This window comes from Desmodus rotundus, chromosome 11 (genome assembly GCF_022682495.2).
Source record: "Desmodus rotundus isolate HL8 chromosome 11, HLdesRot8A.1, whole genome shotgun sequence".
NCBI lineage: Eukaryota > Metazoa > Chordata > Mammalia > Chiroptera > Phyllostomidae > Desmodus > Desmodus rotundus.
In genome coordinates, this window is record NC_071397.1 from 87,616,009 (window position 1) to 87,642,854 (window position 26,846).

The 26,846-nt window shown below is 40.4% G+C and overlaps 1 protein-coding gene across 8 annotated transcripts in view; it reads left to right on the plus strand.

Moving 5' to 3' along the window:
- Positions 1-26,846, plus strand: part of UTRN (utrophin) — a 448,258-nt gene that overhangs the window by 118,575 nt on the left and 302,837 nt on the right. For all 8 annotated transcript variants that reach the window (XM_053914383.2, XM_024551943.4, XM_053914384.2 and 5 more), the window contains 11 exons: positions 966-1,085; positions 2,857-2,958; positions 5,779-5,886; positions 6,119-6,298; positions 7,116-7,285; positions 12,042-12,165; positions 15,561-15,648; positions 21,145-21,374; positions 21,534-21,714; positions 23,606-23,751; positions 24,394-24,606. In XM_053914383.2, coding sequence (XP_053770358.1) covers positions 966-1,085; positions 2,857-2,958; positions 5,779-5,886; positions 6,119-6,298; positions 7,116-7,285; positions 12,042-12,165; positions 15,561-15,648; positions 21,145-21,374; positions 21,534-21,714; positions 23,606-23,751; positions 24,394-24,606 — 1,662 coding nt within the window. The remainder of the gene's footprint in view (positions 1-965; positions 1,086-2,856; positions 2,959-5,778; positions 5,887-6,118; positions 6,299-7,115; positions 7,286-12,041; positions 12,166-15,560; positions 15,649-21,144; positions 21,375-21,533; positions 21,715-23,605; positions 23,752-24,393; positions 24,607-26,846) is intronic.

Here is a 26,846-nt window from a genome sequence, read left to right on the forward strand (position 1 = left end):
TGTGGATAGTTTTCTTAGGAAAGTACGTAGCTTTCATGAGACTCTCAAGTGCTGTTTTGGACCTCTAAGTGGTTAAGAGCCCTGGTGTGTGGGTGTTGATACCATGTGTGGGTAGAGAAGCAAACCCTCAGATTTATCTGAGCCTAGTCCTGTAAGGAAAGCTGGTGCTTCTTCTCTGACCTAGGAAAGTACTGGGCACTGGGTGAAGAATCGAAATTTGGTAGATATGTTACCTTGCTCACAACTTCAGGAGATTCCTTTTCATAGTCAGGGAAAGGTAAAACAAATAGTTTCTTGGCAAGGTATTTGAATAATCTGATTTTTCATTGAAGTATCTGGATAATTGATAAATAAAGCTTTAGTGATACTTTAAACACAACTCAAGAGGCATTTGACAACATTCTTGGTAGTGTTGAAACAACCTACCTGTATACGTATGTCTTAGCACCTGCCGTGGTCTTCCTGTTGAAGAGGTGACAATGGAAGTCATCTGTACATCCTCAGTGGCTTTCCTGGGTGGTTAATCAGAATAGCTTCTGACTATCAAATAGCATCCACTTACCTCTCACTTTAAGCCACGCTGCCCTAGAGAAAATGACCTTGTGGAGTTAAATTCAGGACTTGTTTTGATTTATCAATCCTACATTCTTATCTCAATTCCTAGTGTAAGACATTCGACTCACTTATGCTACGTTATTTTTCCCCCCCAGAATTTGGAATAACAGTAATGACATCCCATTTGCAATCTGTTATGACATAGCATTTTCAAACTGCTTTGGTTCATAATGAAACATAAAGATATATAACGGGCCTGTTTCATTAGTAGAGAACACTTAAGGTAATGATTGGAAATTTAAACATGATGCTTCATTAAAGATCCTTAATTGCTATTGACAACCTAGTGGACTTTTAAATAGGTCAATGCGAAGGAGTAGAAATAATGTACATCTTGATTTTTTCTTTAGAGTTTGCAAAACGATCTTGAGGCTGAACAGGTGAAGGTAAATTCATTAACTCACATGGTGGTGATTGTGGACGAAAGCAGTGGGGAGAGCACCACGGCGGTTCTAGAAGATCAGTTACAGGTAAGGGCCCTGAGAAGAAGGGTAGTCCCAGGAGACCTGAGACCCAACTACATGTTGCCCTTACTCTATATCCCATCTCACTGTTTATTTAGAAGAGTAGAAGAACCTCCTTTAGGTCGTACCCCCCAGTTGGGTGCCACAGCCTGTGGGTTACAGGACCACCTCGGCATCATTCCTTTGCATCAGTCCTTGGGGTGAGTGGGCAGAGCAGTTTGAGGTCATCGCTTCCTTTTGTGTAGTAGTGACGAGACTGGGAAACGTGGTCCACAGGCTTCTTACTCACAATCACTTGAGGAATTTGTTAAAATGTGGATTCCTGGCCTCCATGCAGACCTGAATTCTTGGGAATGGGGCTCAGGGATGTGTACTTTTAAAGAGTGTCCCATGCATGTTAAAGTTTGAGAATTTCAGCTGTTTAGGATTTAATATCCCTGTTTATTTGGTGGATCAGTGTGTGAATTCCAACAGCAGTTTTGGGAACCCTAACAAATTGCTTCCTTTTGCACAAAGGTTATAGTGTTAAGTCTTTATAAAGAGATTTATTGGTATTTCGTTGGAATATACTGGCATTATGTCTTATGATGTTGCTGCCAGTTTATGATTTTCGGAACCTTTCAGGCTATAATTTTATCACATGGAATCCTTTCTCTTTTGTATCATCATTTAAAGTTGGCCAGTAGTTCTGAGACTTTGGTGCAGAAGCCCTTAGTTATTACAGTGACCTGAGAGGTAGGCGTCCCTGTCTGGCTTAGTCCACAGAGAAGTCACTGAAGTGCAGGGAGGGGACGTGATGCCTGTGAGAGTTAAATAAGTTGTCCTGCTGAGACCTGCCTCCGGCTCTCGGTTTCCCGCCCTTTGCACTGTGCAAAGCTTTCTGTGGTATTGAATATCAAAATAAGATAACATGAATTAAATAATTCCTGTTCATATGTAAGTAATGTACAAATAAAACTGAGTATTTGTTAATCATTATTTATAAAATGGTAATAAAATAATTTGTTGAGAAAGTCATCATGAAAAATGATTTTTTAAAAAAAGCAATCAAGTTTATTTATTTAGTATTGCCAATACATCTAAATATTCTGTTGCAATGTATATAGAAAAAATCAATTAAGTATATTTAATAGGAATTCTCTCATTCAACACATAGTTTTTATAAGGTTAAATTTTCATAATTTTTGTACTACAGATGGAAATTTTCTTGTCATATAAAAGATGGTTAAGAAATTATTGATGCACTGAATTTTCTTTTAAAGATAATTATAGCCTGAAACAAATTGAAGCCCAAAAAGTAGATGTTTGCTCTATTTTCAAGATGTATATAAAAATGTTACATTCTCAGGAAAAATGACTCAAGGACATGGAAAACAGTGTCGTGATTGCTGGGGGGAAGGAGGTATAAGGGGACTAACTGGTGATAAAAAATACAATAAAGATTAAATAAAAAATAAAAATGTTAAATTCTCAAATAAAAACCATAAAATGGAAAGAGCAGGAATTTGGCGCTGAAAATTACAGGATAGAGTTCGGGTTGTACTACCTTTCAGCTGTGTAATGTGAAATGATCAGTTACTTCCTATGGAAATTAATTTTTCTCATCTCTACAATTATAGGACTCATTTATATTATTTTAAAGCAACTTTTATAAAAAATATATTTTTAATACATTGCTACTCCGTAATAGAAAACAACAGATGTCAAGAATTTGTTTCAGGATTGTGATAACTTCCCGTAAGGCTCGGTTGACAAAGGGTGGTTCCCCCTTTACTAGAAACTTGGGGAGCGCTGGACAGCCGTGTGCCGATGGACCGAGGAGCGCTGGAGCAGGTTACAGGAGGTCAACATGCTGTGGCAGGAGTTATTGGAAGAACAGGTACGGAACTGTCGCCCAGAATGGTCATGGTAGGTGGTGGAAGGTAACTTATCTTTAATTGTGGCATTAGATCAAAGTCTTCTTTACTTGTCTTCTACAGGGACATTTACAAATAATTATTCGTTATGTTTCAAGTCAGATTTGTATCCATTTTGCATGAAGATTTTTCATAGAGATTGTGTTATATGGCTCCATTGTCACAGCTGTGTTTACTATTCAGAATGTTAGTGTTTAGTTATGCTACTTTCAGGGTTTGCTCCACATCATAATTTCATTGCATTTGTGGTGGGTAATGTGTTTGAACGGGTATCCGCATGGTGCCTAGCATATAGAGCTTACGCTCAATAAATAATGACGAAATGAATACACACAATACTTTGGGACCTGTAAGTCACAAGAATTTTAATTGATTTTTAAACAGAATAACTACTGAAATTAACTAGAAAACATTATTTAGCAGAACGATTGATTTAACATTTTGTTAATAGTGTATTTTTCCCACTAAGGATTGCTGTAGTAAATGAACCTGTAGCGCAAATATGTCACCTTAAGTTTTCAGTTGGAGGGGTGGCCCTTTGCCCACCTCCATTCTTCCAAAAAAGCAACCATCAAAACAGAATGCAAATAAACAAAACTTCTCTCTGAAAACACCAAATTCTTGTGGTTTAGAAAATAAGCAGATACTCCATTCCCACTGTGCATTTGGTGTCCATTTGGATGCTTTTAAATGCACTTGGATGTCCATTTGGATGCTTTTAAAATGCATTTCATTTCCACCCACGAAAAGAAACTACATTATTTTCAGGTGATAAAAAGGAATGTAGGATGTTTTGTGGTTTACCAAATATGGCACAGACATAACATCTTAAAAAGTGGGGTGCAAAATCCGTCCCATTATAAATTGTTCATCACTACTCCCTGTCCCCAGTCACCGGTCACCGTCTTCCTATTAAGAATCACACAATGGCCCCGATTCTGATTCCTGAAACATTTACAATTCACTTTACAAATACTTACAGTTACTTAGACCCTTGTAATTATGCCACAGCGTAATAGCAAACAGGCACAATTTTACCTTAACAATGACAGTAGGAGACGGTGATTGCCAGAGAAGACCATCGTGTTACTCTTCTGCTGAGCAAAATAATTTAAAATTTGGAAAGAATTTTACTTTGGTAAATAAAAATATTTAAAAGTAGGGGGGAAGTAGTATTTTGGCCAATATTTTAAGTTTAACACTCACCTTTGAATGGCTTTCTGCTAGTGATACGGAAGGAAGAATCTATGAAAATGGAGAACTGACGCCAACGTGAGGGACTCAGCATAGAGACAATTTGATGTTGCAGGGAGTGAGGCCCAATCACCTGTATCTGAATTAGAAAGTCTTTCAAGGGGTTATTGTGCACGCAGTTGCAGAGGCTTTTAAGAGTCAAAACAGACTCTGAAAATCAGTTCCAACCTCCTGTAGCATAGGCCAATTTATGTGTGGCATGGAGGGTATTCTGGAAGGGACTCCTGCTTACCTTTCCAATCTCGATTTTCCCTCTCTACTTTCATGTACCCAGTACCGGAACCCTGAATTCCCGGTTTGGTTCCCAGGCTACCCATGCCACAGGAACAGAGCTGGTTCTTTTCCCTGCCTATCCCAGTGCCTGGCACCGTGTAGATTTGTCCTGGTTTTCGTTTTTGTCATTTGAAAGACTGAATGTATTTCATTTGTTTCTAGCCTTTGTGTTCTTGTTTAAGGATTTGCCATGGAATGCCTTTAGAGTGTTTTATTTTTAAATTCTCTTCAGCCATCCAGAACCACGAAGTCATCTACAAACCTCCTCCCGCTCCCCCTGTCTCTAAACTGGAAGTAACCTCGTGCGTGGTGGCCGCACTTTGTATCGTGTGCCGGAGATTCCTGTGCATGTCTTACTGCCCTTACCACACCAAGGACAGGACCCACATTTGTCTCTCATGTTGCTAGTCTTCATCTCGTGGGTGTGCTGGTGGGCTGCAGGGGGGGGGGGATAGTCATTAAATTCACTGATAAAAAACAGTTAGAGAAAGAACTGATTCCATGGCAAACAAGAACCAAGATCCCCCAGCTTCCATTCTATAGAAAAGGGTTTCTGTGGTCGACACTCATTTCGGGAAGAATTACCTCAATGTAGCCTGTTGTTTTCCAACCCTGCTTCAAGTTTCTCTCTCTACTTCTGCCTACAAAAACATACATTGTTGGCCAATGAAGTTTGAATATCTTTGTACTGGCCTTGGACTATCCTCAGACTTTCTCCCCTAACCATAATTGCTATTGAACCTGGAGCATTAGTGTGGTTTTCCTGCATGATGCTGTGGAAAAACCATTAGCTTTGGAGTGTCGGTCTTTGATCTGGCTCTTCTGCGAACTAGCCAAGAGATCTTGGACATATAACTTGGCTTCTCTCTCCTTCCTCCTTAAAATGAGGAGCTGAGACAGTACAATGTCTGAGATTCCTTCTGCTTCCCGAGTGTTATAATGGGATTCTTTTTGGAGACTTGAATAGCCTTTTAGATTTACCTACCTTCCTGAGAATTAGGTTTACCTATTCAGGTGTGGGGCTAACTTCAGGTTGATCTGTTGCAAATCTGAGAAATGATGTCTTAAAAAGAGATATATTTTCTCTTTTTAAGAGATGTATCATTCATGCCTCACGCTCAGGTGTTTGAAGTCCTTCTTATCGAAGATAAGGGTGAAGCCTCTAATGATAGAAACGTTAGAGATTTGGAAACTGGAATGAATCGACTTCCCAAATGATTCCCAAACATATTTCTAACTTTTGTGATTATTTGCAGTGTTTGTTGAAAGCTTGGCTGACCGAAAAAGAAGAGGCTTTAAATAAAGTCCAGACGAGCAACTTCCGAGACCAAAAGGAACTAAGTGTCAGTGTTCGGCGACTGGCTGTGAGTAATGCTTTTGTCAGCATCTGTCTTGTAAGCCTATGATATGTTAGTGTTTTATAGCGATGAAATGCTGCCATGGAATGATCTAGAACCAGGAGTCTTATGTTTCAGCATTAGAGAATTGCAAGGGCACATTTTACTGTAAAATATACATGTTTACATTTCCTGACTGGGGAATGGAAGATAAAGTCCTATTAAAAGGGAGTCATCTAACACATATCTGAAATACTAGATTTTGAAGGAAGACATGGAAATGAAGCGTCAAGTGCTGGACCAGCTGAGTGAGATTGGCCAGGATGTGGGCCAGTTACTTGATAACCCTAAGGCATTCAAGAAGATCAGCAGTGACTCCGAGGAACTGACTCAGAGATGGGATTCTCTTGTTCAGAGACTAGAAGATTCCTCCAACCAGGTACCTTTTGCTTTCAACAGTGTGTTGAGCCATTGAATAGAAATTAAATGTTCAGGTTAGTTTTAGTTTTTATGAAATAAAAGCGTTGGTTCCTTATTCCTGGTTTACTATAAACTTGAAGAATTGACATATGATGATCTTTAGTTTTCTAAAGTGAATTTTAATAGACCTTCAAAACCAAAACTGATTAATATGTAGTCATGTAACCCTTGGTGACTGGTAACAAATGTGAATCCATTAAATGATCTTTAAACCTTATTCATTTAAAAATATTTTAGCGCATTGATCAAAAAGGAAACTTTGGTGAGCATGCATGTTCATAGCAGCATTATTCATAATAGACAAGAAGCGAAACAGCTCAAATGCCCATTGATGGATGGAGAAACAAAAGGTGGTATATCCATACAGCGGAATTTTTTTGGTGATAAAAAAGGAAGTACTGACACCTGCTATGACATGGATGAACCTTGAAAACATTATGCAAGTAAAAGGCGCCAGTAACAAGATTGTAGGCACCGTGATTCTGTCTGTAGGAACTGTCCAGAATAGCCAAATTCATAGAGACAGAAGGTAAATTAGTCATTGCCAGGAGCCAAGGTGGAGAGGAGGATGGGAAGTGACTGTTAATGGGTACAGCTGTTCTTTCTGACATGAGAAAATTGTTCTGGAATCAGAAAGTGGACATGCCTGCATAGCTCTGTGAATACGCTAATAACCATTGAATTGTATATGGTTGAAGGAAGAATTTTCTGACACATGCACTAAATCTCAATACAGCTATAAGAAAATGTTAAAACTTCGGGTGATTTTATTTCAGGTGACGCAGGCTGTAGGAAAGCTGGGGATGTCCCAGATTCCTCAGAAGGATCTTTTGGAGACTGTGCACATAAGAGAACAAGTGACCGCGAAAAGGTCTAAGCAAGAACTGCCTCCTCCTCCGCCTCCAAAGAAGAGACAGATCCCCATGGACATGGAAGCTAAGAAAAAGTGAGAATAGACAGAGAAATTTTCCAAACCCAATACCGCACACAATGTATTTTTGTACTCGGTTCTGAGTTTGATCGAATCACTAATCATATGCAAAGTTAGACATAGTTATTGTTATGGAAATTCAACTACTGAACCACGCCCTGTCCCTGACTCTTCTAATATTCTGCTTCCCACTGCCTAAGCATCCACCTTGTCTCGGATGGCGCCTGTTACATGTGTTCAACCAGAAGCGGGTGCTGGAATCCTTTTTCCTTCCTTGGGAGGATATGATCGTCCACGATTCCTCATCTGTTCTTTTACTATCTGTTTCTTTTACTATCATGATTCTGACAATATTGCTTTAGATAGATCTCCTTGTTGTCTGTGACTCTCCGTTTTGTTCTCGCAGTTAAGAAACACTAAATTCAGGGGAGTAATTAGTCTTTTTTTCTTCATTTTTCAGCCTCCATTCTCTTTTCATATTCTCTTTCTTCCTTTGTTAATTCCTTTTTCTAGATTCATTAACAGATTTTTGTGTTTGGCTTGAGGATTCATCTTTGGCAGAAAATACCTTTTCATTTTACTGATTCAAAATAAACTTGGGATCTTTATAAGAGGAATAATCACGCCTGGCACACATTGAGCTTTTACTAATGTCAGCTACTCTGTTAAGCCATACACTGTCGCAGGCACCGTACCTCACATGCACAATAGCAGCTAACCTTCCGAACAGCCCTTGAGTAATGTGATTATTCTCTCCTTTTTACAGTAGAATCCCAGTGCTTGGGTAAATGGGCAATTAGTTTTGCCTGAATAAAATGATATGATTTCCCCAATTTGGCTTTTGTCAGGCAAAGCATGTCTCCAATTTTACCAGATGATTTTCATTTTGATGGTAGGGCTGTGTGGTCTCCTAATAGCATCTTCTTGCAGGACCAGTGTGCCTCTGTGGAACTGTTACTTTTGGAGCCAAGGCAGAAGACAGAGATGCTTTTGATGTTAATATTGTCATAGACCTTTCATTTCCTGAGTGTTTATATTCTGCAAGGTTTATCTGGCAGTGTGTCTCTCCAGTGCTGACTTTGTGCATTTGGAAGCAGAGAAGGTTGTAAAAAACTAGGGTGTATATATAGACTTTGGTACCGATTCCAGTGTAGGTGGAGGGGGGGTAAGGAGCTTCTCCACACCAACTAGTAATTTATGGAACACCAGCTGGGTATCCTACGGTTCACCTCAATTGTGACGGTATCCCCTGGGACACAGCATCACATTCCATAGGTTAAGGGTTCACTCCTACAAACTGTTACTTGTGCTTCTAACCCACTGGCTATAAATTGGCTGTTCCCAAGACCTCTTTGGGTGTGATTAATTTTCTAGAGTGGCTCACAGAACTCAGAGAAACATTTTACTTACTGGATCACTGGTTTATTATTAAAGGGTATAACCCAGGAGCCTCCAGGTGGAAGAGATGCACAGGGCCAGGGAGAGAGCACTTAGCCTCCACGCCCTCTCCAGGAGGCCACTCCACCAGCCCCTCCACCTGCTCACCAATCTGGAAGCTCTCTGGATCCTGTCCTTTTGGGTTGTTCTGGAAGCTTCATTACCTAGGCATGGCTGACAAAATCTTTGGTCATTGGTGACTGATTCAACTCCCAGTCCCTCTCCCCTCCCCAGAGGTCAGGGTTGGGGGCAGGACTGAAAGTTCCAACCTCTGATCTCAAGGTTGGGTCTCCTGGCAACCAGCTCCCATCCTTAGGTGGCGTCTCAAAGTCACCTCATTCACATAAAAATGATAACTTGGTTGCTCTCATCACTTAGGAAATTGAAAGGGATTAAGGAGCTCTGAACCAGAAATGAGTCTAAGACCAAATATATATTTCTCATTATAAAACACAGAATTGCAGTGCATAACTACAGGATCTTGAACATGCCATCTTGTGTTTAGGCATATTCTGTTTCAAGAAACAGAAGACTGTGCCCCAAGTGACTTAATGAGCTCACTGATTATCTCATGGTGCAGGAAGTGAGGTAGGGCAGTTTTATCGGGGTGGTCCTTCAGCATCCTGCCCCTTTGTCTCTGCCTTCCTCAGCGGGGCATGATTTCCCACGGCCCCCAAAGTGCGGGTGCAGCACTGGGCATAACATCCTTGCGTAACCTGCTTTATGGGCAGTAAGGGCAGTTTTTCTTTCCTTATTTTTCTTTTCTTTCTTTCTTTTTTTTTAATCAGGGAGAAATATGTTTCCTGGAAGACGTTGGCTCACTTCCCCCAGTCTCATCGGTCAGGGCTCAGTCCCTTGTCTGTGCCCTGGGTGTATGGGAGGCTGAAGCCGCCCTGCCTTTTCAGACTCTGTAGTCGTGTTCTGGGGGACTCGGATGGCAGGCAAGGAAGAGGGGTGGGCAGGGAGAGGTGTAGGTTGGGTGGGCAACCAGCTGTGAGGACAAGTCTTCTGGGTCACCAGTTGATTGATGCAGAAATTCCTTCACTTAATTCCTGGACAAAGAGAGGCTTGAATATGTCCAGTTCATTATAATAGAAGGCAGTGAAATCTCATTGTTGGAAATGTTGCCCAGACAACATTTCAGTCTACACACACGTGCTAGCTAGTTCTGCCTTCTGGGGCAAGATAGAATCACGCCACCCCTCTTCACATGGTACCTCTGCAGGACAGGTTTCAGATTCCAGTTTCCGTTCATTGACCTAAAGTCCAGGGAATCCCTACCATTCCTAGTGTGAAAGGTTTCCAGACCCTTAGAAACCACTATTAACTTATCTTAAAATGTGCCGTTCGAGCACATAAGAGCCTTAAATAACTGCTTAGCACAGCTGGTAGTAACACATGCTTCAGAAATGGGGATTTATTTCCCCTTCTCTTCCCATGGTGCTGCTGGTGGCTGTCTTACCACCAGAGGGACAGCCATTTCCTAGAATCTGGATCCCTGTTAAAGTGACCTGAGATCATCAACATCCTTGAAAGTCACTCTTGTTTGCATTGAGGGCAGAAATAGACTAAGTGTCCAAGGTCATTTTCAATGTGGGCTCCTTGGGTGGTGCTCCTGTCCTCTGAAAGCGCAAATAGAAACCTGCTGGTAAGGTGACAGGAGGTGTGGGGCGTGTTTTGAGTGACACACTGACCCCTGCTTATGTACCTGCAATGTCACAAAACCTCGTACAACTGACAAAAAAAATTTACCTTGATGAAAAAACAGGTATTCATAATTCACTAGAAACACCTGAAGTGAAGTTTCCCAAAAAATCTGCAACAACAACCGTGTTCACCTTAAAGCACCTAAAAGTATCCAGACGCTGCTTTGGGAAGCCCTGTGGATAGAGTACTGATAGAGAGGACAGCCAGCCCCAGGCGGAGCCCCAGCCCTGCCAGCCATTAACCTCGTGGCCTAGGTCAGTTATCTCACACCTCCGGGAGCTCAGCTCCTTCATCATCAAAAGGGGCAAGAGTAGTGTAGACTTCACAGGGCTGTTGTGAGGACGCCTGGAGTTAGGAATATGCAGGAAACACTTAGAAAAGGGCCTGGTGTGTTACTTTGTGGCCAGCAGGCCGTGAATGGGTCTCCTCTCATTCCTCTTGCCTGTGGCTTGACTTTCCTTCCCACCACCTCTCAAGTCCGTCCACTTCTTTCCCGCTGTCTTCATTTTGTTTTGGGTCCTGTTACCACCGCAGCCTTTTCCCTGGTTGTGGCTGCCTTGTGCTTTCTTCTCGTGCACACGAACAGGAAACAGCATCACTGCAGTCCTACTTTAAACCACAGGTGGCAAACGCAAGGCCTGAGGCCGAATCCCGCCCTCCACCTTGTTTTATCTGGCCCGGCCCTTGTTTCTACCTGGCGGCAGTGCCCAGCTCCTTGCTCCTAGTTAAGGAGTAGTTACATTTATACAGTCCTAAAGTTACATTTGGCCCTTTGAAGGCAACCACGAGGCTGGTGTGGCCCCCAGTGAAAATGAGTTTGACACCCCTGCAACTCTTCACTGGCTCTCAGTGGCCCTTTGTTTAAATCCAACTCCATCTACACTGCAGGGCCTCCCAGTAACTGGTTGGTGTCCCTCCCTGCTTAGTAGTCATTGTTCCAGCCACACCTAACTACTTGTGGTTTGCAAAGTGTGGTCTTCCCTGTCTTTGCTTTCCCTTTGCCAGGGAAACTCCTGGCTTAATGCCTCTCTACTCCAGGAAGCCATCCCACCCGGATTGGCCTAGGAGCTATCCTGTGATTCCTGGAATTGGCACCTGTCAAATTCTTTCTGTTACTGCACTGAGTCTCCATTGTTCTTAGTAGACGGGAGGCTCCCTGAGGGCTGGGATGGCCTCATTCACCTTCTTCATATCGAGGGCTGGACAGAGCCTGGTATAGAGGGGGCTCAACTCAGAAACATGTTGAATGAAAGAAGCCATTAACTTTAGCAATGTCTCTACTTGTTCTTTTCTGTTATTATCTAACTAAATCTGTTTTTCATTATCTGTATGAATTTATAAAAATACAAGTGATTTCTTAAAAAATTTCAACATTGAAAAATTTATTTTCTTTAATTGCTTATTAACATGACAGTATCTCTTCTCTTTTCATACTTTCAGTTGTGAAAGTATGATCTTATTTTGTGTGGCTTCTGTGTTTCAGGGTTGCCTTTTTGTTTTTTTTTTTTTTTTTAAGGAGCGTTTTTTATACATGCTGGACAAGTATTTTGGTTGCTCTCTTTCTTGAGCCAAGGGAAACAATAGAAGGAAATGAATGACAAATGTTAACATCTGAATCTCAAATTAGGTTTGACGCTGTGAGTGCAGAGCTGTTGGACTGGATTTCAAAGTCAAAGGCTGCCATTCAGGCCACGGAGATAAAAGAATACAAGAAGATGCAAGAGACTTCAGAAATGAAAAAGAAGTTGAAGGTAAAACATAAAACAACAGTATACTTGTGAATAAAATATTTCACCAGCATAGATTTACTCTGGCATAAAGATGTGATGGGATCCAAAAGCTTCCTGTAAAATAAATGTAGCAATAATGTAGCGTTTAGAATATTGTAGTAAATTTTGCACTGATTGAAGTTGGCTGGTATCAGATCCCTGTGTGGAAGAGGAATTTTTTCCCTTCTTCCTTAACCAATGAGGTTAAGCAATACTTAACCTCATTGTAGGGAGGAATACTTACTTCCTAAGGTAACCTAAATATCATTTCTGTATTTAGCTTGATTAGATCTTAACCTGGTACCCAATAACTTACGACTTTGTGTAGAAGATGCTTTGCTTTCCGAATACAACAAACTACACTTGTACCTCCTTATCCGCAGTTATCTGCAACCAGCCACTGACCAAGAATGTTAGCTGGAGAGTTCCAGAAATAAACAGTTCATAAGTTTTAAATTGTGTGCCGTGCTGAGCAGCACGATGACATCTCACACTGTCTCGCTTCGTCCCACCTGGGACAGGAACCCTACCTTTGTTCAGTGCCCAGGCTGCCCTCCCGTTAGTTCCTTAGTAGCTGTCTTGGTGATCAGCTTGACCGTCAGGCTATGGCAGTGCATGTGCCCAAGTGATGCTTATGTTACCTGTAATGGCCCCAAAGCACGAGGGCAGTGATGGTGGCCGTTCAGATGTGCTGAAGAGGAAAGGTGAGTACATGCAGTAAGGTGTTTTGAGAGAGAGCTCGACACCCCACATTTACATAACTTTTATTACAATATGTTGTTATAAATGTTCTTTTTTATTCTTAGTTTCTTGTTAATCCCTTATTGGGCCTTCTTTATCATAGGTATGTGTGTTTAGGAAAACACAGTGTATGTTGGGTTTGGTGCTGTTTGTGGCTTCAGGCATCTACTGGGGGTCTTGCGACATATCCCTTGAGAATAAGGGGGTTTACTATATTTCACATTTCTTTAGTTTATTCTGTTCAGACAAGAGACACCACTTTTAAACAGAAATACTATTCAAGTTGAATGGGAGCTTAGCTCTGCTACTTTGTACCCATGCAGGCATTGCTGAGATTGTGATGGGAGATCATAGTGATTTATGTGTTCATTAAGTCTGGGTACATCCTTTCGTGAACTATTTGGGCATCCAGAGCTAGTCCGTATTGCCTCCTACATCAGCAGATTGTCAGTGAGGGGTTTGGAGAATGTTTGAAAAATGTGTGTATCACTGATGTTGGTTGGAAAGTGGTGGGTGCCATGGGAATTGAAAGGGAGCTGCAGTCAGTTCCACATGGGGGACGAGTCCAGAGAGCCAGGTGGCACTGAGCTGGCAGTGAAGGGGGGTGTTGGAACTGGCTGGAAGGTCACACCAGGCAGGGTGCCCCTGAGCAGAGGTGCGGAAGCGGGTGAGTGTGTTGTGATCTTTTGTTTCCTGCAGATGTGTGTGTGTGTGTGTAAAAGTAATAGAGTCAAGGTTGGAGAGGTGGTTGGGGTCAGACCTTGGCTGACTCCGCATATTTGGATGAGCAGTTGAGACTGATTTCTGCCTTAGCCTTCCATTGTGACTGCTCTCATTTGGAGGTCAGCTGTGATCGTTGGTTTCTAAATCCTAAGGATGGATTTCTGTTCTCATCAGACCTTCTCTCTCCACAGTATTTGCCACTGTTTGCACTTCCTGTCTTACATTCTCATAACCCGAGGGCTGTGTTCTATCATTTCGTATACTTCTCACCATTCGGAAAAATCAGTAGATGGTATTAATGATCATTTTACAACCCAATTCTCCAAGGCATTAAAGTGGCAGAGAATTTGGAAGTTACAGGGATCTTTATGGAATCAGTGCCACAAAATATTAAGTTACATAGGATCTAGGCACAATTTACTTACACAGATTGTTACTATAATTGTTGAAGGGTTAAAAATAACAGTTGTGTGTGTTTATTTATGTAAGGCATGATTGGAAGTTCCTATATTTTCCTTTAATAAGTTAATTTATTTTGTTGTTTTAGGTAAGTAGTAATAGATGTTGAATGGTTGTAAAAAATGTTACATAGAGAAAATTTAGTGATTGCTTTAATCTCTATTTTTTCTTGCAAATTGGGGAAAAATCAGCTTAATCTGTTTTTGAGTAAACTATACCTTATTTACTTAAAACAAGGTGTTGTTCAAACAAGTAAAAGAATACCTTGTTTGAACCAGTGCAATACCTGTGTGGAGACTCCTAGTCCAACCCACCACCACCATAAAAAGTCTAAAAAAAATCAGTTTGTGCAAAGCAGATAATAGTTTTTCTCTAGTTTGATGGTGACTTTTTGCATCGGTACTCAACTTAACAAAAAGAAATGGTATTTCGTAGACTTGTTGTTTATCGACCTTTGACTATAAAAATAGGCGTGTTACTTAGCCATATTATAGTTGGTGTAGATCAAAACGGGATAGCTAAGTGTATTTGATCATGCTTACGGGTAGTGCCAGTTGGAAGTGGCCCCCTTCTTCTCTGGGTCGTCTGGTTGAAATAACATGGGCTCCCTGTAAGTTTTGATTGTGTTCTCATGGACACAATTTGAGTAGTTAATTAATAGATAAGTATCATTTGGGAATTGAGCATTGGAGAAATTTCCAATACTGACTGTGCACGCACGTGTGTGTATGAGTGTGTCCCCATGGTTTTGTTCAGCCTCTTCTTAGAAGTTGTGGCGTTTGTCTTCCCCTGTCCCTAAGATAACGGGACCTTGAGAATGTCAAACTACAGAAACATGAATATTAAAATTAAGCCATTTTTAAAACAGAAAGGACAAAACACTTTAGTTTGGATCCTAAAGTGTATTGTAATTATTTATAAGAATTTATGCTTGTGATTGAAGTTTGCAATAAACTCTAGACTTGATATAACACCAACAAAGAATACTGGAGCTCAAATTCTTTTTATCTCCTTTTCTTGTTGATTAAATTTTGTTCTGTGGTCTCTGTCATAGCACATTCAGTTAACTCACTGGACTCAAATTCTTAATTTTATGGTGTGGCCTCTATGGAGGCTACATATGTGAATAGATAGATATCTTGGATCTAAAACACTAATTTCCGTTATTTCCTCTTGATAGGAACTCATAATTCTGGTGTACAATTTTTTTTTCTTAAAAAGAAACTAAAGTTTTATGTCAATGTTTGAATTTACCTTTTAAAGGTGAATCATCTCTGGTGTTGTGGAGAGCATCCTGGGATTGCATGGTGTTGTGTGGTAGTATTCTCTCAGGCAAACTTTGTAACACCTAAAGAGAGTGTGGGAGGGCCTTTAAACATGAAAACTTAAAATAGCATCCTTATTATGTTGAAAAGAAAGTTTGCAGTATTCTTACATTGAGACTTTATTTCCAGGGATTGGAAAAGGAGAAGACAGAAAGAAGCCCCAGACTGGATGAATTAAACCAAACTGGACAAATCCTTTTGGAGCAAATGGGAAAAGGTGAGATGCTTGATTTCTTTTTTCTTACATGTGTTTTTAGATGATGGCATTGAATAAGATTTATAGTTTGACAAATCAAATATAAATGTTTTGATAACTCTTACTCTTTTTGCTAGAAAAGTGGTTTCCTGAAACGTTTTTGTCAGCACAGTGTTTTTTCAAATGAAATTGTGTGCTGAGGCTGATTATATCAAACTGATAAAAGCAAAGTTATTCTGCTTTTAGGTAGGTAGCATCAAGGCACTAACTCTGATACCTCAGCAAAACAACTCACACTGGTGTAGAAGATTTTAAAATCCCTTCCTTTGGGGTTATATATATATATATATATTGGGGATTTTTTTTATTTTTGGAGAGATGAAGTTACATTAAGGTAAATTCATTAAGGTTATTTAATTTTTTGATCACTTTTAGTATACTATATTAATTTACTACAGGTATTTCTTTATAGTTAAATTTAATGTTACCTGTATTTTTTAAAAAAGATTTATTTATTTTTAGAGAGGGGAAGGGAGGAAGAAAAAGCGGGAAAGAAACATCAATGTGTGATCAATGTGTGGTTGTTTTTCAAGAGCCCCCCACCCCCCAACTGGGGACCTGGCCCACAACCCAGGCATGTGCCCTGATTGGGAATCGAACTAGTGACCCTTCGGTTCACAGGCCCATGCTCAATCCACTGAGCCACACCAGCCAGGGCATGATGTTATTTGCATTTGAAATTTTTACCAAAATTAAAAAACCTTTTCTTTTTTCTTTTTGAAATAGACACAGTGACTCTGGGCAGTATAAAGATGAATGTTTTTGCTATGTAATTTTGTGTATGATTCTTTCTTTGCTTTGAAAGACATTTCTCCTCCGCTGTACTCCTTAATCCATGATGTAAGTGCTTTGGAGGTCTGTTTCTATTGTAACTTTCCCTGACAAAAGCCTCAGACCCCAAAGCAGAGTAAGGAATGTTAATTTGACAAGAATCTTCAAAGATGTAATTTTCAGTCTTTTTATTTTTAGAGTTTTTATTATAAAAATTGTAAGTAGATACAAAATAAATAGGATAATATAAGGAACCTCCTTGTACCAATTATCCAGCTTCAATAGTTAATGATATTCTGCCATTCTTAATTATCTATCTCTCTACTCACTCTTTATCCCTGATGATCTTTTTTACAGTTTAAGTAAATTTATTTTTATTGAAATACATGAAACTTAACTGTGCTGTTTTCACAAACCTACACACTCATGTCGATACATAGGACATTTCCATCACTCTGGAAAGTTCCCTGGTGTCCCTAATGGATCCGTCACCCACCCCCAACCCAGAGAACCACATTTTCTTAAAAAGATTTCTTTTAAAAGATTTAAAAAAAAATTTTATTTATGTTTAGAGAGGAGAAGGGAGGTAGGAAGAGAAGAAGAGGAACATCAATGTGTGGTTGCCTCTGGCGTGCCCCCAACTGGGGACCTGGCCCGCAACCTGGGCACGCGCCCTGACTGGGAATGGAACTGCAACCCTTTGGTTTGCAGGCTGGCACACGATCCACTGAGCCGCACCAGCCAGAGCAAGAACCACATTTTTAAAAACCTGAGATATTTTCCCCCTGCATTTTCAAAATATGTTGATTTATTTTGTATGCATACTGAGGTCACACGCATGTACACACAAATATGTATGTGTCCAGTATAAGTCCTTTATTTAGAAATTATGCAAATGTACCCATTATAGTTAGTACAATTTAATTTCTTTCATCTCCTTTTTCCTTCCTTCCTCTCTTCCTCCCCTTCCCTTCCTTTCTTTTTCTTTCTTTCTTTAATAGATTAGTATTTTTATTCAACATGTACCCCAGCTAAGTGTCTTCCTTACTGGGTGTGGGCATGCCACATGGAGATTACTCTTTTAAGTACTTACTTGAGGAGACCTAGAGACACAGAAAGACTATACTTTATCCCGGTATGCTGATTCTTTCAATAATTAAAATAAATTGTGTGCTGAATTTAGGTTAGTTACTATTGTAGATTCTTCACTTATGCACCAACATTGAAGCGTAGGAACCAGACTTTATCTGGTGTGAATGTGGGGTAATTTCGTGAGTCTGCTTAGTGATTTTCCCTCATTTCCGTGCTTAGTCAGTGTGCTAGAATTAGAGTGCTCGGAATGGTGGAGAAGGTGGCCCAGGAGGGACGCTGGTGAGGTGTAGTGTGTTACAGCGGGAATGGCAGGGGACTGGGAAATGGGAGACCTTGGGGTCGCCTGTCCTTTTTGGGTTTTGTGTCTTAGTCTTTGCTTCCTGTGCTACAGCTTTTATTGGGTAAAATATTAGCTCGAATAGGCACATCCTATAAAATATATACACTGGAAATTGAGCTCATGGGAAAGAGCTACTTGCAGAATATCAAGTGCAGTCTTGGAAAATATATGACATGACGTGTAAAGGAATATATGATATATGAAGTAAAGCAGTGACTTTCGTGACCCAATGTATGCTTGTTTAATTTCATAAAAAACCTTTTACACTTTGCATTGCCTTTTTTTAAGCTTTGGTAGGGCTGGAAATGCATTCGTTACAGAACCCAAGTTCTATTTATTTAAAAAATATCTGTTGGTAAAATTTTTTTAGGATGTGGTTGGAAGCTGAGAAATGGGGGCATTGACCTGAATTGGCTTTATATGTTCTGGGCTTAATTTTCTCATTTTTTGAAGGGTGTTTGCTTTTTGTTACTGAGAGAATGCAAATATTAAAATAAAATCTCCCCACTGTTGTCCACATTATCCATTATTCCAGTTTTACAGTATTGCATGTTACTTCTCTGCGTGTGGTTAGTGCTGATAATTCTGCTGCTGTAAAACCAGAAATGTTGAACAGAAATGAAAGCACAATTGAGTTATTCTTTTCATTCCCCCCTCTCCTCCCTAGAAATTTGAAGTGAGTCCTAGAACACCAGTAATTAACATAGAGGGTGTAATTGGGCCACAGTCCGCTTAGGTAAGGAGGCAGATAAATGATTGATTCAGTTAGAAAAGTATATTAAATGCTTCAGTAAAACGGATGTTCAAATAATCATGTCACTGGTTTCCTCCAACTACTCCATCAAAAGCCCCCCCATGATGAAGTTCGAGAGGACTGTTCTGGCTAATGCATTTGGATTGTTTTGTGACATCTCGCATAGCGTAACAATGTTGTAAAAATGAAATAATCTGATTCATTTGACTGCTGCTGTACCTGATTGTTTTGGTTTTACTCATCTTGTTCCTAGAGATTGTCAACAAAAATAATGGAGTAGTTGGGCACTTGGCTTTAAGAGAATTGGCCCCCGTTATTCCTGGCAAAGTATATAAGCTTGATGGTCCCATGTTTTGTAAACGTTTCTGTTGATTTCAGCAGTCCAATCACTGAAAAGTATAACGTCAGATAGTTGAGAGTAAGTGACAGGAATATGTTATATTTCAACACTTTTAGGTAACTAGTAAGATGATCGGCCATTGATTTGCCTTTGATTAGTCATCTAGCAGCTGTGTGTTTCGTAGAGATAGAAAAGTTATAACTCTGGGTCTCTGGGAGCAAAACAATTATTTTAAAAAACGAGATACAGTTTTCCTTGTATACAATGCAAACTGTGCTTTCGTTATTACTGTATTTTTCAGACTATGAGATGCACTCCCCCTGCCCCCCAATTTGGGAGGAAAATGGGGGTGCATCTTATAGTCCGAATGTGGCTTACCTGGCTCGCTGGGGGTGGGGGCCGCGGTGGAGTGGGTTTTTTCCCCCTATTTTTCTCCTCTAAAACCTAGGTACGTCTTATGGTCTGGTGCATCTTATAGTCCGAAAAATACCATATTGATATTGGTCCAAACTATGTTATCTCAAGCTTGGAGGAAGGAAATTTAAATTTTGAGAATTTGTTTGAAGGGACACAGTAAATGGACCGGGAAATACTGTCAGTAAATACAAAAAGGAATTGGAGAAGTACCTCTTGCCTGTTTTCTAGATGAGCAGCAATACTTTTTCATCTCAAACAATTGTATTTATCAGTTTGGTTTTCTTGTTTAACATAAATTGCTGACATGAAAATGAAGTGGCTGATGTTATTCTTTTGTCCACTTAGAAGAGGAATGACCTGGCAGAAGCCCAGCCTAGGTTTCTGTTCCTATTAGTTTGCCAGGAAACTGTTAATTTGTTATGTTTATGACCCCAATTAACAGGGATAATTGAATTTGGACTGTGGTGTGAATGTTTTGCCTACATCTAATTAATGTTCTATTACCTGCATAATGGACAGTGAACTTCAGCAAGTGACCTGGGTGATATATTCAAATTATGTCATGTTTGCATTTCTGATTTTCAGTGGTACAGTGTGTTACAGAAATTGTGAAATTGCATCATTGGTGGATCATAGGTGAACTTTTGTTGTACTTTCCTTTTTTTCTTTGCACTCTCATTCCCCTGGGTTTTGATGGTACAGATTTACAGAGCATGATTGTTTATATTTCCTTCCTACTCAAAGAATAAAGACAGTAAGCCCGTTTTCTCAATCTGCACGCCCTCCTCAGGAGATACAGACGCTTTTGCAGATTTCATAGTATTTTTACGTGGTTTGATGGTATTTTATATTACGGGACAGAAGTTATATAAAACCTGTGGTTATATATAACTTGATTATTTCTGTGAACATTCTGTAACTCTCCAAAGTGTGAGACAAGCAAAGTCGTGTATGAGAAATAAGTCCTAGAGATGTAATGTACATAAACAAATCACTGAACAACCAAACAAACAAATACATAAAACTGCTGGGGTATATTCCCAGTTAAAAAGAAATTATAAGATATCAGTAATCAATAGAACGGTGGTTTTTTTCTGATCTGTTCCTAGTCGATAATCTGCTGCACTGATACCATGTTGATGCCTGAGGGCCTGGCTGCTGGCTGACGGTTCCTCCTACCCAGCCCAGGCTGCTTACAGCACCAGGGATTCTTGCCGGTCATTTGCATTTCCTATGATACTGCGGTTTGGTCTCCAAAGACTTGAGCTGTAACAGAGGGTCTACCATCTGATGTCAGGGCACCAGACGAGTTCAGTCAGTTCATTTCATTTCCCGGGCGTAGACTAGAAGCTCGCAGAGTGCTAGGATGCCAAGGATGCACACACGCCTTCTGTAGGAAAGCAGTGGCTGAAATTCTAAGCTCTACTGATGCTCCTTTTGTGATAGTCACACGGCTCTGGGAGCAATATTTCAAGCTCCTCCTCCGTCACTTTGGTCAAGGAATCAAACAGTTATTTTTAGCACCATCATCGTTATTATTGCATCATTATAACTCATAGTGTATACTTATTTATTTTGTATTATAATTAACTGTATTTTTTGTTATTTTAAAAGGGACTTTTGAATGATCATTGTATATTACATTACCTCATTATTTTGAATATGTTAGAATATTTATAACAAATTCCAAGAAAGTTTTGTCATAATATGTGAAGGGTCTGCTTATTTTTCATGTCCGTGTAGAAGGTCTTCCGACCGAAGATATAAAACATATTCTGGAGAAGGTGTCCTCAGAATGGAAGAATGTATCTCAGCGTTTGGAAGATCTGGCAAGAAAGACTCAGCTCCAGGAAGATATAAACACTTACTTTAAGCAACTCGATGCACTCGAAAAGACCATAAAGACAAAGGAGGAGTGGGTAACACATGCTCCTCCTTCCGAATCTCCCCAGCAGTCCTTGCTGAGTTTGAAGGTAAAGAGACAACCATCTGGCATGTGAGAGGATTCTGTGCCCAGTCCTGTATTTAAAAAGCTCCTTGTGTCGTGAACATTAGGTTAATTCTGCTCCGATTAACTCTATATGAGGACGCTCATGTTCAGTGAGTAATACGACCGCATTTTCTCTTCGTAGCGGGAATTGACAAATCTCCTTGGCCTCCACCCCAAAATTGAAATGGTGCGTGCCAGCTGCTCAGCCCTGAAGTCCAGGCCTTCTGCTCCAGATTTTGTCCAGCAGAGCTTCGATCTCCTTCTGGGCCGCTACCGATCTGTGCAGCAGGGTTTAGAGGATCGTCAGCAGCAGCTGGAGAGTGGTAAACATACTATGTCCTCTGTCGCCTCTCTGGTGGCCTTCATTGAAAAATTACTCCCGATATTGAGACCTGTCGCACGTTTGCTTGTTTTGAACCAGACTCACTCTCTTTTCCTCTGTGCCTGCTCCTGTTCCAGATCCTAGAGTATATTCAGACTGTTCCCGGATCCATGATTGGTTGTAACAGTGCAAACAGCTTTCACGTGCTGTAAAAGTGTGTGAATAGGATGTAATGATTTTAAGGCTGTTTTTGAAGGGTGCTGTGTCTCCCTTTCCTTGTAGGAGGCCAGTCAGTATTATTCCCGAGGGCTTAACAGAATGATAAGTTACTTCAGTTTGCTCAGGAAGGCTCAAGTTTTAACAATACCATCTTCTCTTTTCAAAGCAATCCTGTTCCTGTTTAGAAGTCTGAAAAATGTTGAAGAGTTTTTACTTTTGGAGTAAATCTGGTTTAAAAGTTTTGAGAACTCATCCCTCAGCTGTTACATTTGCTTTCTCCCAGGCTGTTGTTTAAGTCGGGAGTGCTGTTGTGTTAGGTGCTGTTATGGGCAGTGCGTGTGAGAGAGCTGTACACTGAGCTGTGCCCTCAGCTGCGCGGTCGTGGACCTTGTATTGGCGAGCAAGTCTGTCACGTGGCCTTTCTTCTGCAAAGGCCTTTGGACACCGTGCTCTTCCTGCATTGAATGCCTTTAACCTAGAATGTGAGATATTTGAAAGCACCTCTTTTTAAGTTTACTGTTACAAAATATGCTTTCACTTTTGACAAGAATCAATCAGCAATTAAAATATTTCATTTCTTAAAAAATCCCATTTATGTTTTGGCTTGAAGCATGGTAAAACACGTATGGCGTCCGCGTTACCACTGTAACCATTGTAAGGGCACGGCGCGGTAGCGCTCGGTACACTCGCGCTGTTGAGCCTCCACTCCCCTCCAGGGCTCTCTTCATCGTGTACAGCCGCAGCTACACGCGTTAAACTGGGGTTCTCCACTTCTCCTTCCCGGCAGCCCCTGGCAGCCGCCCTTCTCCTTCTGTTTCAGTGGGCTTGACTACTCTAGATTACTCAGAAGTGGAATCATACAGTGTTCGCTTTCTCGTGACTGGCTTATGTCACTTAGTGTAAGATTCTCTGAGTTCATCTACGTTATAGCATGTGTTCAAATCCCCTTCCTTTTTAAGGCTGAGTGATATTCCACTGTGTGTATGCACCACATTTTGTGTATCCATTTATCTGTCGATAGGCATTTGGGTTGTCCCACCTTTTGCCTGTTGTGAATAATGCTGCTAGTTTAACTCATGATACTATCAGTTTCATCACTTGGTGCTTCAAATAAGCTTGCTTCCTTTCCACACTGGTGTTGCTTGTCTGTGGGTTTTACAGTGGGGGTGATGTAGACTTTATTCCAGTTGGCTTTTGCGGTCATTTCTTCAGCACTGGTGGCAGCCCGGCTATGGGGTTCCTGTACAATGTCCACCGCTCTGGATGGCAGTTTCTCCACCCGCTCAAGCCTAGAGGAAGACTGGCTGAAGGGCTCTTTGTTTTCTTTTATTCTTTGTGAAGCTACTAGGGAAAAAGAGGTTGTATGAGATAAAAGGGACATTGTAGTGTCATCTTCAGAGAGACATTCCCTCATGACAGAATGAAGATAAATGACAGTGGGTTAGTTAATATTTCAAACATCGACATCCGCAGGAATGACGTCACTGTCTGCCACTCAGAGATGCCAGTGGGATGATTTCAGTAACTAACAGAGACCCTGTTAAGTTTTAATTATGGAGTCTAACCTCTTATGTATTTGAATTCACTTATTATATACAGAATATTAATGTTCTATGTAATAATATTAGGTTTCTAGTACTGTTTTCTCAAACTAAGTATTTTTAAATCAACAGAAATGAAGAGCCAACCTGGACATGCATATTTGGAAACGTTGAAAACACTAAAAGATACGCTAACTGATTCAGAAAATAAGGCCCAGGTGTCTTTGGATGTCTTGAATGATCTTGCAAAGGTGGAGAAGGCCCTGCAAGAAAAAAAGGTGACATATTTTAGCTCTTGGAAATCTAGTCATTTCTCATATAGCACCTATTTTGAAATATTTTTTTCAACCATTTAAAAAATATTAGTCACTTTTGGTCATAACTGGTCAAAAATTTCTTACAATTTGAAGATTAGTTACTATAATGTAGCACTTTAGCTAGAAGAAAAGATAGTTATATTAAATGTTTTAATGGAGCGAAACCCATATTTTTCTCCTGTTGTGATGAGCTTAAAATTCTCACCCTTTTTATAATCTACTAAACTATCTTTAATAAAATGAACAATATATTTGAATTGATGTGCTGTTCTTTTCCCGTGTTGAACAAAAATACTTCCCTGGTCACTTGAGACATAGGGCTCTGAACCATGTCATCAGATACAACGGATCCCCCGTGAGCCCTGCACACGTGGCCCTCACTGGGTGTGTCCTTACAGAGGTCTTTAGTGTGGAGAACGTATTACGTGTGGCCCACGTACAGCTTATGCAGGGAAAGCTTTAATGTTTTTGATTGTGCTTATTTTTTTAAGTGAGTTTTACACAGTGTTTTGATCAAATGCATTGTAAAAGTTTACTTTTTTTTTATAGCATATGTTATTACCTCTGTGTGCATATTGTTAATCTCTTAACATTTTTTTCCAGGCCCTTGATGAAATCCTTGAGAGCCAAAAACCTACATTACATAAACTTGCAGAAGAAACACAGGCTTTAGAGAAAACCGTTTCTCCAGATGTAGAACAAATGTGTAGTCAAGAATTCAACGATGTCCAAGGAAAGTGGAACAGAGTAAAGGCCAAGGTTTCCAAAGATCTGCATTTGCTTAAAGAAGTTATCCCCAAACTAAGGACGTTTGAGGTAAATTCAGAGCTGTGAGGGGTTTAAGTTTATTACAGGGTGAAATAGTCGTTATCATGTAAGATTCAAATATCTATTATTTGAGTATTTTGCATTGTCTCTAGTCCTACATTTGTTATGTACTTAAGTTGGGATTTATAACTTGCTTCCCAAAGACATACTTGGAATGTGCTGGAGAGCACAAAGGTAAAAGAAAATTGCTTTAAAATGGTCAAAATAATGTTTTGGGGATGCAGAAGCGGTGACTGGATCGCAGTGGTAACTCAGAGTGGTACCCGTGACCCGGGTAGTAGCAGAGAGCTGAGTCTTTGAAGCTGGTTTTTTAAAAAAAGGATTTAGACATTTGAAGGTGAAAAAATCTGAACTAGACCCTCAACAGACAATGTCAGTTTGGAAAAGCAGGTACTTCGAGGTTCGCGAAAATTCAGAAACAGGATCTTCATCTGAAAATGTCTATAGGTGAAGGAGCAATAGTGACGTCCCAGAGGACAGGGTAAATGTGAAGACATAAGGAGAAAGCGGTAAAAGTCAGCGTCGGGTAAGACAGCCAGAACTTTAACGCTACCTGCGGGGAAGTCAGAGAAGTGGAGTTTCCAGATCACCTGGCTTTGCAATAGGAATGGTCTGGATGAAGAACGGCCCCATCCCACTCCCTCCCTGCAGGCTGCCTGTCCTCCCACAGCCTCCTTACCTTGGTCTTTTGGGTATGTTTTTTATGCACTTATGTATCCCAGGATGTACTTCTGAAGCAGCCTGACTCAGAGAGGGCACGCCATAAATATTTCTCAGTGGCTGAAATGAGACCAGTACTAGGTTTGGACAGGGAAATTTATGTGTTGTGATCTCAAGAGAACATGTATAAGAGATTATGTATGTGCAGGGTGTTTGGATTTAGGTCCCAAGAGAATTTGTGTTAAAGATATTGCTAAAAAAAAAAAGAGAAGATTGAAAATAAAGAAAAAATGATGCAAATGATGTTTTAAAAACTAAAATCAGAGGCCCTGCGGTAGAAGAGGGTGGGTAGGCTGTCCACACGAGTGGGAAAGGATCCAGAAGGATGGATCGTGGCGGCCACTGGACTTGGAGGGAAGCTCTTTAGCCCAGGAACCACTGGGCAGGCCCAGTCAGTGACCTGGAGGAGGCAGAGATGGCCGGAGGGGTGCGTGTGAGTGTGTGGTGCCTGTGGAAGGAGGTGGTTTTCTCTCAGTGTAAGTTGCAGTTCTATACTGAGTTCTCATTAGAATTAATGTTGAAGACAAGTGTGTTGTATGTAGCTCGATAGTTCTGACTCATTTAACATTGTGAGTGGATCCACCTCCCCTGGTCTGTGTTCCGTTCTAATTCATTCCAACTTTACAAACCAGAATTACCCTTATTCCTGATTCTAAAATTTTGGGTTAGCATCCAAGCATTGGATTATCTGTGGTTCTCTGCCAGGGGTGATTTTGCATCCTTAGAGGACATTTCTTACTGTTTGGAGAGATTTTTGTTTGTCACGAATGTGGGGGAAAGGGAGGGTGCTTTTGGGACCCAGGTGCCAGGTGACATCCTACAGAGCATAGAGCAGCCCATCACAAAAATTTTGGGGGCCCAAAATGTCAATAGTGCCAAGGTTGAACAATGCCGGATTAAATCTTTTCCATTTTTTCAAAAGATCATTGCTTTGTTTTCAAGTTTAAATCTGAGATGTAGTTAGGGAAATTTACAGGTGAAGATTAACCCAAAGGTTAATCTCCTTTCGAGACTTAAAAGTGTGTAATAGGGTTAGCTCCACCTGTGCCAATATGTTAATGTGGAATTTAAAGATAATAAATGTTCTCAAAACACAAAAGAGAGTCCTGCGCTTATGGTAATCCGGCTTTAGGCTTTAGTGAGTTGTTAGTAATGTAGCAAATTCAGGCTCTAAGAGTGGCCAGTGTGAGCGCGCGCCGAATTTATTTCCACTGGAAATATTCCATGTCAAACACATTCATCGGGTAGGTTTTTTACTATTGTTGAGGTAGGTAGCAGATTTGTAACGTCCAGTTGTTTTTAGTGTACTTTTCGTGTCCTAGCTACAAGATTGCTGACAGTGTCTGTATTCTCTAATTGTGCGATGTTTTTTTTTAAATTGAAATATGCACTTTTAAATTCTGAAGAACACTTTTACTTCTTTATTTGCTTGGAATGAATTGGTTGTTACTTAACTACTTACAATTCACTTAGGAAAGCTTTTAATTCTCCCCTCCAAAGATAATTAC